Source organism: Parasteatoda tepidariorum, chromosome 9 (assembly GCF_043381705.1).
Source record: "Parasteatoda tepidariorum isolate YZ-2023 chromosome 9, CAS_Ptep_4.0, whole genome shotgun sequence".
Taxonomy (NCBI): domain Eukaryota; kingdom Metazoa; phylum Arthropoda; class Arachnida; order Araneae; family Theridiidae; genus Parasteatoda; species Parasteatoda tepidariorum.
Genome location: NC_092212.1, coordinates 74,814,711 through 74,827,484, shown reverse-complemented (window position 1 = coordinate 74,827,484; position 12,774 = coordinate 74,814,711). Strand labels below are relative to the sequence as shown.

Here is a 12,774-nt window from a genome sequence, read left to right as displayed (position 1 = left end):
ATAAATTTAATTTTTAAATGATTTTGATCACCACTATTCCTACAAAAATTAGGCTTATATATTAATATGCGTTACTATCATGGTTGTCAACTTAATTTTTTTCACATACAACGTATTTGTTTGCTTAAAATTGAAGTTTTAATTCCATTTTAATACCACTGGGGAAAATGATAATGGAAGGGATTAAAAGTTGGCAGGTCTGTCATTTTCTTTGTGATAAAAAAAATAGTTTGATTAATTTGCCCCCTGCTAACCGAAAAATACCAATTTTTTTATTCATAAAAAATGCATCGTTTTCATTACATTGATTATAAATTACAATAAAATAATGAATTGTACTTAATAAAAAACAGTAATTTAACTATTTGCCGTAATATGATAGCACTGCAATGCGACCAAACGAAATGTTTGACTTTGCTGAATTTGACACCTTGTAGTCACTAAGCTATTAGTGAGATTACAGAAGTTCCGAAATATGTTATTTAAAACAAGTTGGGCAAATATTTATCATTAATACATTTTAAAACATTAAATATTTAAAAAAGAAAAATACAAGACTTGTATGTTTTCGTAATTGAAAGATAGTTAATTAAGTTTTAAACTAAAATTATCTCGTCGAATTTCTGTTATTTGTGGCACCTAAATTCTGTAAACTACTTGAAGTAAAGAAGTTAAATTCAAATTTAGAACAGTAAAAAAATTTAAGACAACAATTGTCTAATGTAAAACTAATAAATCTGATTGCTTAAATTGCATGAAAATCCGCATAACTCTTAATAAATCGATCGGTTTATAATTTCATTCATTTCAAAGCAAAAAAATAAATAAAAATACATCATTTACAATACTTCATCTGCTTGCATTAATAAAATTCACTTCTCTCCCATCCCAAAAAATTGAAGGGGGGTGGAGGTGGAGAATAAAGGAGTTTTCAGACATGATGTAAATTGTAAAGAAATGAAATTTTCCGTGGAAAAAAAAAATCACTCTTTTGGGAATTAATTTCTCTGGAAAAAACAATTCATTCGCCACATTTGATATAACGATTCTGTTTTTTCTTATCCTAAATAATTGCAGTAGGCCTCTCATTGGTATATAATTTTAACTTATTTAACAAGCAATCTATAAATATATAGTAAAAGCGATGAACCTTACTTATATTTTATAAACTTGATTATTTTCACTTTATCGAAACATAAAATTAGAGGTCGATATATGATTTCAATTATGTGTTACTGCGTTTCTCAATTATATGGTATTTTTGGGTTAGCCGGGTTTAAGTAAATTCAACTTTTTTTTTGTTGGTTTTAATTTGATTAATTTATTTTCTTGGCTGATGTCCATTTTGTTTTGTGACCAAAAAGTACCAATTTTTTATTCATAAAAAATATATCATTTTCGTTACATTAATTATAAATTACGAGTAATTAACAAAGAATTGTAGTCTGACAAAACAATAATTTGTCTATTTACCGTAATATGATAGCACTGTAATGCGGACAAACGATATGCCTGACTTAGCTAAATTTATCACCTTGTAGTCATTAAGCTATTAGTGGGATAACAGAAGTTTCGAAATATGTTACTGAAAAAAAAAACGAGCAATGTTTATCATTAATACATTTTTAAACACTATACATTTAAAAAACATACAGCACTGATATACCATCAAAGTCAAAATAATTCTACTTTGCTGAAATGATGGTAAAATCCTATTTTATCATCTATACTTCGATCATACAACTAGGTACTTGATGTGGTCTATATTTTGATATAATATTTAAAGTAATACAAACACTAAATATAGAAATATTTTATAACGACTTAATTAAGAAAAATACTCAGTTGCAAATGAAAATATACACGTTTTGTTTGATCTCAAAAAAAGTTTTAACATTCGTTAAGTCTGATTACGTCTAAATTTACATTTTTTTAAAAATATAACAATGATGAAAATTTAAAATTATACAAGTTTTATTAAAAATTGGCATACATACCCAATCTTGCTCTGTAAAATGTGTTTGATAAAAATGGCAATTTCTTTATTGTTGTTTATTTATTTGTACGAGATAAATTTGCAGGCTTGTCTGCGCAATTAAGACTTATGAACCTTTGTCAAGTAGAAAGAAGGTGCGAAGATGCATCATGGGTAACGGGATTCGAACCCGCTATCTCCACACTTCGCGCAGTGTTTTGAGGGCTGTAAAACATGGCCAAGGAGACCCTTTTGGCTTGTGTGCTCAATTGGTCAGGTTAAGCTGTTAGGGAGTTGGACCCCTGTTCGAGTGTTAGTGAGTTCTATCTGCATTTTATATTATAATATATGATGTAGGCCGTAGGTGGGATGTATGTATAAAGGATTTAGGCTGGGTTAGTCAGGTTGGAAAGACGATGGTCTTGTGTTCGTGAAAACGTGAGTTTGAATCTCGCCAACCAAAGATTCTCGTGTACAAAATGGTGACTGGTACAAGCTAAATCTGTCGGGGTCAACAAGTCCTCCCAAATTCCCATAACAAATCGATACGTCTAGAGATACTGGAGGGCAGAAGGATTGTAATCTAGTTCAGGACAAAATTACGATCTGCTGATGGATGGTGTGTGAATGCGTCCTCCCTGTAAAACGGAATGTTGTATGAGTGTTGTCTCTGGATCTTCCTCAGGAATGTTTCCCACGCCGTCGCCAATAGCCTATTATGCAGCTCTAGTGCGACGTAAATAAAAGTACCAGTGTGCTCAATTACTTAAATACGGCTAAGCCTCTTTCTAGTAGAAAGAAAGATGGTACAATTCAGAGAAAGACAGAACGGAGATACATGTAAGGTTACAGTGGCATTCAAACCACTAACTCCTGGCAACAGTGCGTTTGGAGAGCGATAGTCACTTTGCTTATTTATTTGTTTGTTTAATTATTTATACTTACACATGCATCTGCAGGCTTGTATGCTCACTACAAAGTACGGCGTATAAGACTTTATCAAGTTGGGGAACAGATTACACAAATTATCTAAAGACATCACAAATATATATCCAGATTCGAACTACTTACCTCCACACAGCAGACCGTATGGTGGGAGAACACAACTGATTGGCTAAGAAGGCCCTTTTACATACATATGCAAGCGCTGAGCCAAATATGAGGTACTTTTTATTAACGTTGCACTAGAGCTGCACAATGGGCTATTGGCGACGGTCTGGGAAACATCCCTGTGGATGATCCGAAGACATGCCATCTCAATTTAGATCCTCTGCAGAAGGGATGGCTCCCCTGCTTTGGTAGCCCAACGACCTGCGAGCGAAGTCGAGCACTTTACGGTAAAACTGTTTAAAGAAGACCAATACCGCTCACTCTCGGTCCCTACGCAGGCTGATTAAAATGGTCACCCACCAGCTGACCGTATGGTCACGCTTCAGACCATATGGTGGGAGAACACAACTGATTGGCTAAAAGGATCCTTCCACATGCATATGCAAGCGTTGTGCCAAATATAAGGTACTTTTTATTAACGTCGCACTAGAACTGCACAATGGGCTATAGGCGGCGGTCCGGGAAACATTTCTGAGAATGATCCAAAGACACTCTCGGTGCCTAGGCAGGATGGTCAAAGTGGTCACCCACCCGCTTACTGACCGCAGCCAGTGATGCTTGACTTCTGTAATCTACTGGTAACCATGTCGTTACCATCAATAAACTGCGGGACTATCGAAACCTAGAGCGATCAGTTATATCGTACACAAATAAAAACCCTATTTATTAGTTTTCTCTTCTAATTACAGAATCAAAAATCTTATTTTTTCTTTTACTTTTACAGTACGAAACTTTTAATAGAATATAGAATTATCACTTTCATTATTCTCTTTTATAAAGAAAGCACCGGCACAGATCAAATTGGTAATAAATGTATTCTAAAAAATTGAGATATGTGATTGAGATATCTTAAAATTTTTTTTAAAAAAATCTATGTAAATAAAATTTGAAAACGGGGCATCGCAATATGAAATTTTGGGAACAAAATATTCCAGTTTGCACAAACCCTGAACTACTAGATCTCTAAATATTTAGTGATTTTGAACAATAATATAGATTTATTTATAACAAAAAGATCTTGATACAAACTTGAGGTAATTATTTTAAAAATCTTAAGTTCCAATTGAAAACACCAATAAAAACGAAAATACATTTGTTATGTTATGTTTATTTAAATTATATACAAAATTATGCTTGTTTAAATTATATTAAAACCTAAGCGGAATAATTCGATTCACCATATTGAGCAGTGTTGGCATAATTGGCTCAGATGGGCTGTTCCTTGATCTTGGATCTAATTGATATTCAGGATTTAAAGGAGCATTGGCACTTAACAAAGTGTACAAGATTGAGTTTCTGGAGAAAAGTGAACTGAAAATAGATCTCGGCTCTCTGCTCATTTTATCGATGAAAATTTCTATCAGAAGTCTGCCAATTGGCATCAGATCTTCCTTAATTTCTTGCAGGGTGTAAGACTGCACATCAGAATCAGTGGCGTTTAAAAACAGACTTCCATGCTTAGCCATGAATTCTGTAAATCTCTGCCTTAGTTCTGCAGCATAAGGAACGGCGGCTTCTTCTAAATTGTCCACAGCATCGAACAGAACTTCGGTGTTTTGAGCAAGTCGGCTGAAAATTGAACTGAAATGCTTTTCGGCGACTTTTCTGATCAAAGGTGTAGCTCGAGTGTCGAACAGAGCTCTGGATGCGTTGATTTCGTCCTTTGGAATATGAATCACGGTGCCTCTTGGCGCACCAAAGGTTTGTTGGCGAACAGCACGCAAGAAAATGGGACGAAAAGCTTCCTTGGTTGTGAAGAAAATGCGTCGCAAGTCTTGTCTTGTTTCGTCGTCCTGCAGCATGTCGAAGATGATTGGCAAAATGATTTTGTTTTTGACAGTTTCTTCTTGCCTTATGAATATTGGTCTGACAGCAGGTATGACCTGGGCAATGATTGGGTCAGCATATGACAAGAGAATTTCTAGAAAGGACGTACGTTGACCATTGATAGTAATTTGGCGTTTGACTCTAGTCCTCCTTGGAACAAATTCTTTCGGTGACACGTGGTTTTTTGGGTCATCTTCAGCACAGTAAACAAGAGAGGAATTTCTGCACGTTTTTTCGTTTGCATCAAATGATTCCCCTTTTGGGCAAACTAGGAGGAACAATTCTGAACCATTGCAATACAAGTAAACCTGTAAGAAAAACAACAAGCATTTTAAAAAAGGGGTAATGAGTATTTTTGAATTAAATATAGATCTAACACAACAAAGTTTCGTTTATAAAGTGAAAATTTATATTGTTCGCTATCACTATAGAATAGAAAAGCTATTTAAATTAAAAAAGAACTAAAAACTATACTAAAACTTACAAAATCAAGAAATTTAAGAGAGAAAGATTTTATTGTTTGAGAATTATTAGCATAGGGGAGAGTGGGGTCAATTGTAACAGGGTACGATTGTAACAGAGCAAAAATTTCGAGTGTTGGGTTTTAGATTTGGTTCCTAGGTGGCGCACAAGGTGTATTTAATAAATCTACATGTACACTCCTGCTGGCAACCATTTTTATGTACTTTCGAAAGAGTTACGTCACAAAAGATATTTTCACGCTACGTAAGTACTTTTTTGGTATTAGAATATTATATTGTAACAAAGTAATTTTGTTTAAACAAATAAAAATTATTTACCGAATAGGTAAGTGGACACTTTAATTAACATTTAAAAAAAAAGATTAGTTTTGTTGATTAACTAGCATTTTTTTTTAACAAATGAAGCTGAAATGGCGTCTTGGGGACGATTCTTAACAATAAGTAAAGGGACGATTGTGACAGCTGAAAATAAATAATCTTATGTTTACAAATCATTACTTAACTCTTTAAGATCCACCAATAGTTTCCTATGTCATTTATATTATGTTGCATGTGCATTATTTTATTTGTCACCTTTCACAGCATAAATTAAAATTTTTAGTCCCTTAAAGTTAAACGTTTAACCCTTTAAAAATAAAAAAATATATCACAACTATGATAATTTGTATAATTAACTATGTTTCAGTTGAATTTATGAACTGTTACAATTGACCCCGTAAGTGGGGACAATTGTAACAAGTGCACGACTGTCAAAAATTGTCAATAACTAATATAATAACATTTAAAATAAGGTATTTAATTTTTTTTCTAGTTGAGGATAGTCTACTTTACTCGTCTGTCAATTAATACTAATAATATATTCGATTTTTTGTTAGTTAAAAATACTTAAGTAAAAAATGTTACAATTGGCCCCACTCTCCCTTACTATTTTCTCCTTTTTCTAGTTATTTTTTTTTTACTTGTAACATTGCGAAGAAATTATATATGCTGCATTTCAACTTAGCCTTGCAGAAACTACAGCACTCGAATAAGTCATTTATATTCCCCTTTTTTTCAGAAAAAGGTGAGGTAAAATTTCATCGCATCTATGAGATTTTATCACATGCTTTTTGCATCGATGTTACTGCTTATATTAGTTAATTTTATTTGCTTAATTTCCCTTTTCTGTTAAAAATGCTTAGAAATTTTTTTTATTATTAGTATCTTTTTAATTTTTAGATACTATATTTTTTAATTTGTATATTATTATAGGAAAAAAACTACGAATTATTTAAAATTCCATGAATTTTGTTTTTCATTTTAAACACTTTTTTTTCTTGAGCGTTAAAAAATGTACTGTCTTTTTCAGGGTTTCAGTATTTTGTCATAAATTTCTTACGAAATTCCTGTTAAAAATACTCGTAATTATAAATGAAATGTTAAGTGTCATAGTATAATAAATTTTTAGTGAAACCCACCAAGAGCCTATATTTATGCGATTTCTATAGAGATGATCTTACATTTAAAACAGCTTTCTTTGAATAAATATCAGCAGACAAAAAATTTTATTGTCAAATCGTTTGTAATATTTAACAGTAAAAACAGTTTTTAGTTAAATTCGTCGAATTATATAGACTTTTGCGTCTCCTAGTCCTAGTGTTTAGATTTTATAGGGCACCTGGGTCGCGAAGCGGCCCCTATCCCATTCATCTGGAATTTTTGAACAGTTTTGGTTGAGCAATGAGGTAAGCAGGCAATGGAGTTGCTTTTATGAATGTTTCAAGCTCTTTGCTTGAATAACTAAAAAGGAATCAAAAATAAATTGAGCAGCTTGCTCTAAACTGTGTTTGTTTGATTTTGGAGTTGTTCAGAATTGTATCAGCATGAGTAAACGTTATTTTCAGAAAGGTTGATGAAATTATTTGTTTTGATAGTTATGATATGAGGCGTCGGAGGTGAAATGTGCAGCTATTGGTCTGTAGTTTTTATCTTTGATATAATTTTCAAATTTAAAGATTTCATTAAAATTTGCNAGCATTTAGTTTGAACTTCCAATTTAGGCACCAGTCTTCCACATCATATAACTTGTTCTGTAGTTTTTGAAGTGCATTATCTGGTTTGAGAGATTTCTGCAAGATTCCAGTATCGTCAGCGTAAAACGCCGTGATACTGTTGTGGTCGTCGTGAAATATGGGGAAATCGTGGGTATAAATAATGAACAGTATCGGTCCTAGAATGCTCCCTTGGGGAACTCCCGCATTTATTTTTCTCTTGGATGAAACAACACTATTTAGTTTAATATTAAAAGTTCGGTTTGATAAGTAGTTATGTATTATTTTTACAATGCCATAGGGAAAGTTTAAGTTAATTAGTTTGTACACGATACCAGCATGCCAAACTCGATCGAATGCTTTGCTGATGTCAAGCATGAGAAATGCAGTTGTCTGTTTGTTGTGCAGGCCCTTACCAATGAAGTCAATGATTCGAAGGAGTTGTTTGGAGAAAGTACCTTGCGACGAACTTTTGAGGCTCATTATTAGCATTAATATATAACTAATATTATTTTAATAAAAAAATAGTGATTTAATACTTTTAGGTTTTCAATCAAAATTCTTCAATTACTCTTACACATGAAAAGACAATATACTTTTTCACATAAATTATAGTAAAAACCAGATGCGTTGGGAGATTGTTGCGGTGTTTAGGTGTTCAGGATGTTAAAAATAAACAATATTCACTCTAAAAAGAATGAGTTAGAGAGAACATTAACTAAATTAGAACTTTTTTTCGTGAAATAGGACGATTCCTAGAAGTCAAGATCAGTAGCTTAACAGCAGCGCTTAAAGTTTTAAGCGAAAGAAAATGCAAATCTGCAGTTGGAATTGTTAATGTATAGGACGATCAGCAACCCTGAATAAAAAACATTTCACAATAAATTTATAGCGGAAATATTAGTAAGTCATTTTTACCTGACAATGCATTGAATTGACAATATGTAATCCTTCATTCTGTTTGTTGCACTTATACTCATCATCAAAACAGAGGGCTGTGGTGGTACACATAAGCACTACAATCAAACATTTCAACCTTTGAAACACTTCAAACATCTGGAATGAAATTAAAATCACACATATGAAATAAAAACGTACAAATAAAAACATAGAAATAAAATACAGATATAACGTCAAAAAAACAGATAAAAAACATATAAAATAGAGATATTACGCCCCAAATTGACATTTTTGCAAAATATCTTTCCTCCTCATAGTGGATTAGAATAAACAAGTTCGGACGGGAGCAGATTTAAAAAATCACTACTTTAATACACCTATATAAACTGAACAAAATTTCTGCTTCAGGCTTCTGATCAGCCTGCGTAGGGACCGAGGATGCACAGTCTCGATCCTCGTTAAACTGTTCTACCGTAAAGTGTTCGACTGGTCTTCGGGCAAGCAAAGCAGAGTATCAAAATTGCGATGGATCAAGGGGACTTTAACCAATGATCCATCTGCCACTAATGGTTATTTAACGTCAGCACAGTAGTCGGTGTAAATCAGATGCGGAACGACCAGACGTCTCTGGGGAGCCTGAGCCATCACGGTCTGAGCCGTCACGGCTCCTGTATGCTAGACTTGTCAAATTTTACGTGAGCATGATTTCCACAAGCGGTAGTGAAATTCCAATTCAACTATAACTGTTGGAAGTAAATTTTCATACTTGGTCTGAAATTTACCACGGTATCCAAGGTCGCCTTTTGCGACTAAAAATGAATAACGTAGTGACAAATAAAATTCAATATTTTATTAAAAGAGTTTAAAATTAGTAAGTTTGTATAGCTTAGACAGTTTACAATTGAAAGTGACTGCAAATAATGATTTTTTTTTACTATTATTACTTTGAAGCGTAATTTATAGTGACATAGTTACGATTGAATAACTATAAATAAATAAAAAATCAATTGACTTTCTACCACTTTTTATAATTTTAGTCACCTGTGGTATCCCTGAATATTATATGATTATCATACGTATATAACTACGGTTAATTATTACTCTTAAGTGGTAATCAAAATCTTCTTAAATTAAACTTATAAATCAAAATATTAAAAAAAGCATAAATTATACAAACACTTTAAATATAAAAATGAAATTGTTTGGAAATATTTAAACATGGTATGATAAGTTCTTCTACGTGTATGATACTGCCCTTATGAGCAAATTCATAAATCCTAAGAAGTCAGTTACTGATCTCAGCAATATCATACCTCATATCGAAGACTGGTGCACAAAATGGAAGGTAGCCATCAACACCACCAAATCTTCACTGCTAATTGTTAGAAAGTCATCTATTCAATGACACAATACTAGTTCGAAAGGCCACCTACCTGGGCGTCACCATTACTAGTACTTTAAACTGGAATTCCCATATCAATAATATTATTAGCAAAGCGCAAGGATCCTATCGAGCCCTGAAGCCGATATTAAACTATAACTCAAAACTTGCACTCAAAAGAAAAAAAAGAAAAAAAAATAGTGCGTGGACTCCCTCCGCGCGGAAGAAGTGAAACTTCGTAATGAGGAAATGAAAATAGGAAGGGATAGAAATTGATTTTTAGTGAAATCATATTGTTTCTTTAAGACAAACTTTATTAACATTGCTTACAATTCACAAGTGATCGCATCTTTTAATATCCAAATCTATAACATTTACAATGGGATTATGATAACTAAAGTAAGATACGAAATGTTTGAGTTCTATTTTTTCAATATTTCTTGCAAAAACTGCATCAATGGTAGTTCCCCCTTTGGTTGTTGGATCATTCCTACCATTTATCATTTCCAATCCAAATTTGTCTTTAAGGAAGGTTAATAATGTTTCAGCTTCAGGTAACGAGAAATTCACATTAAAATCTCCTGCAAGGATCACAGGCGGCTCGTTGCCATGGTAGCGTTAAACGTTTAACGCTACCTTGTTGGAAGTCGCATTAGAAGTTTCACTTCAAAAAAAAAAACTATGTGCAAATTTCTTCAGAGATGCACTCCCTTGTGATACGTGCAACTACTTTAAAAACTTTGATTTTGAGCTCATCAAAGACAATATTAAATATAGCCCGGCAACCGCCTTTTTCCTATCCGACGGGGAACTATTCCGTAAATTTTGTAAATACTTGTATATAATTTTTCACTCGATATTCACTTATATATTTTTGTGCATTTATTATCGTGTATTTTTCCTATTTCTCTGAGACTATGTGGTTACTGTGCACCTGCGAAGCTCGGGGTTAATACCTCGAAGGGAGGCAAGGCAGTCTGCCACAAAAACCTCTTCTCTCCCTTAAATTTGTTTGTTTAAATCTCGCTATTTTATTTCACTTTTCACTCGGTAAATGTTACTGAGCCCCAACTTTCACCATTCAATTGCGCTTCGGCGATTGCTAAGATAACTACCATATAAGAGTATAATATTTTGAATCACAAGTAACCCAAGTTGTCAGCTACAGCATTCAGGTTATATGCTAAGTAATGGAGCATATATGGAATGATATTCAGCCAGATTGGAAGAACCGGAATTTTTACAAAAATGTCAAAGAACATGTATTTATTTTCTTATTAAAAAAATTAAGCATGAATAAAATTTGACAAAACGTTTCAAAAAGAAGTCTGAACTCGCTATTTAGTTAGCAATCAATGATAAAGTATCTTCTGCATATGGTTGAACTAATAAAAGCTAATAATATAACAAATATAAAGAAAAAGAAGCAAGAAAAGCTAATATGATAACAAATATTATTTACCACTTCTTAATTGAAAAATTTAAATATATAAAATTTCAATTTCATTAATTTATTGAAGTTAGAGACGCTACTGCTGCAAGTATTAATTTAGCGCTGGGCTTCGCTCGGTATGTGTTACTGATAAAATAATTAAGCTCCAAATACTATTAATTTAGGTATTCCTAGGAATTAATAGAGATTCGGGTGTGAAAGATATATAGGTTGAACACAGGCCTGAAAGCAAGAAGAAAAAGAGAAAAAACTGGTAGTAGAACTAATTCAATAATAGATAATTTTCGGGAGGATCTATTCTTAACAATAAATAATTCACTGCCATTATTTTTTTCTCGAGGAAAGAAGCAATTCAATATTTAAATTTTTTTCCGTTAAAAAAAATTTGGTAGTTATGGATATTATACGAAAAAAGGCTAAAAATGAAATTTATACTCGTTACTAGTTTTTATTTACTTCCGTCTTGCTAACTATGGACTTTCAGCCCTGATTGAACAAGATCGCGGTAACACTTCTATACTATCTCTATGAAAGCAATATGAATACAAACTGTCTTTTATTTTAACCTTTTATTCTATTTCATGATGTATGGGATATGGGCCTTCTGCGCATCCCAGGTGCCCAATTTTTTATAAAGAAAGAAAGAAACAGGGTTCATACAGAGATCAGAAGAAGAAATCCAAGGAGTTCAAAATTTTAAGGACTTATCAAAAATTTAAAAACTTTGTGTAAAAGATAGTTTTTTTAAAAAATTAAAAAGCAGTTATTTTAAGGAACTTGCAAAAATGTATAGTTTGAATTTAATTTCTATCCCTTTTGGAATAAATTTTGACTTTGTCAAACTTCCTCAAGAAAAATAAGTTATCACTTTGACACATAAATACATTTTCCAATTTCAAATATTTTAATAAATCTTGTTAAAGTACAAATGTTAAGGAGTGACATAAAAACCTACCAATCTAATATTTTTAAATTTGAATACATAAGAAAATCTAAGGCACTTTATACCAAAAAAAAAAAAAAAAAATCACAGCAAATTATTAATTAAGTTTGCTAGTAACATGTAAAATTATTTGCTGTTATTTTTCTTCTTCTAACTCTTGCAATTCGATTTTTATTCTTTTAAAAGTTTTCTTAAACTGCTAGATTTTGACAGCTGGAAATAATGTAAGCAATATTCTTTAAGTTGCAGATTTTACATGTCGAAAATATTAGCATCATTTGAAAGAATTCATGCTTGAAGATTCTAGAAATAGTGTTTTTCTACCCATGTAAAATTCGCGTCAACTGAAATGAGAGCATGTAGTTAAAAATAAGGAATAAACCATTTTTGGTTTATATTCTTTGGATAACCTCTTCGAGACGGGCGAGTCATATGCATACATGGCAGTACTTTTACTTTCGTTACTTGTACCGCCGGTACAAGTAAAAAGTACGTACTTTTACTTGTACTTCGTTACTTTTTAAATTTAGTACTTTTACTTGTACTTTCGTTATTTTTTTAGGGAAAAAGTAAAAGCATTTGTAACGGAAATATCGAATGAAATCGTTACTTTTTTCTAAAACTCGGTAAGCTTTCTTAAAAAAAAAATAATAATAAATAAAGGTGATCTGCT

The 12,774-nt window shown here is 32.3% G+C and overlaps 1 protein-coding gene across 2 annotated transcripts in view; it reads right to left on the bottom strand.

The window, feature by feature from the left end:
• Positions 1-4,173: 4,173 nt before the first annotated feature.
• Positions 4,174-12,774, bottom strand: part of LOC107445973 (uncharacterized) — a 17,088-nt gene continuing 8,487 nt past the window's right edge. Inside the window, exons 2-3 of one of the 2 annotated variants that reach the window (XM_016060496.3) lie at positions 8,343-8,480; positions 4,174-5,220 (exon numbers count right to left, since the gene is read on the bottom strand). In XM_016060496.3, the coding sequence (XP_015915982.2) occupies positions 4,234-5,220; positions 8,343-8,480 (1,125 nt within the window). In that variant the 3' untranslated portion in view covers positions 4,174-4,233. Of the gene's footprint in view, positions 5,221-8,342; positions 8,727-12,774 lie in introns of those variants that run through there. The other variant, XM_071185403.1, reaches the window with a different exon arrangement.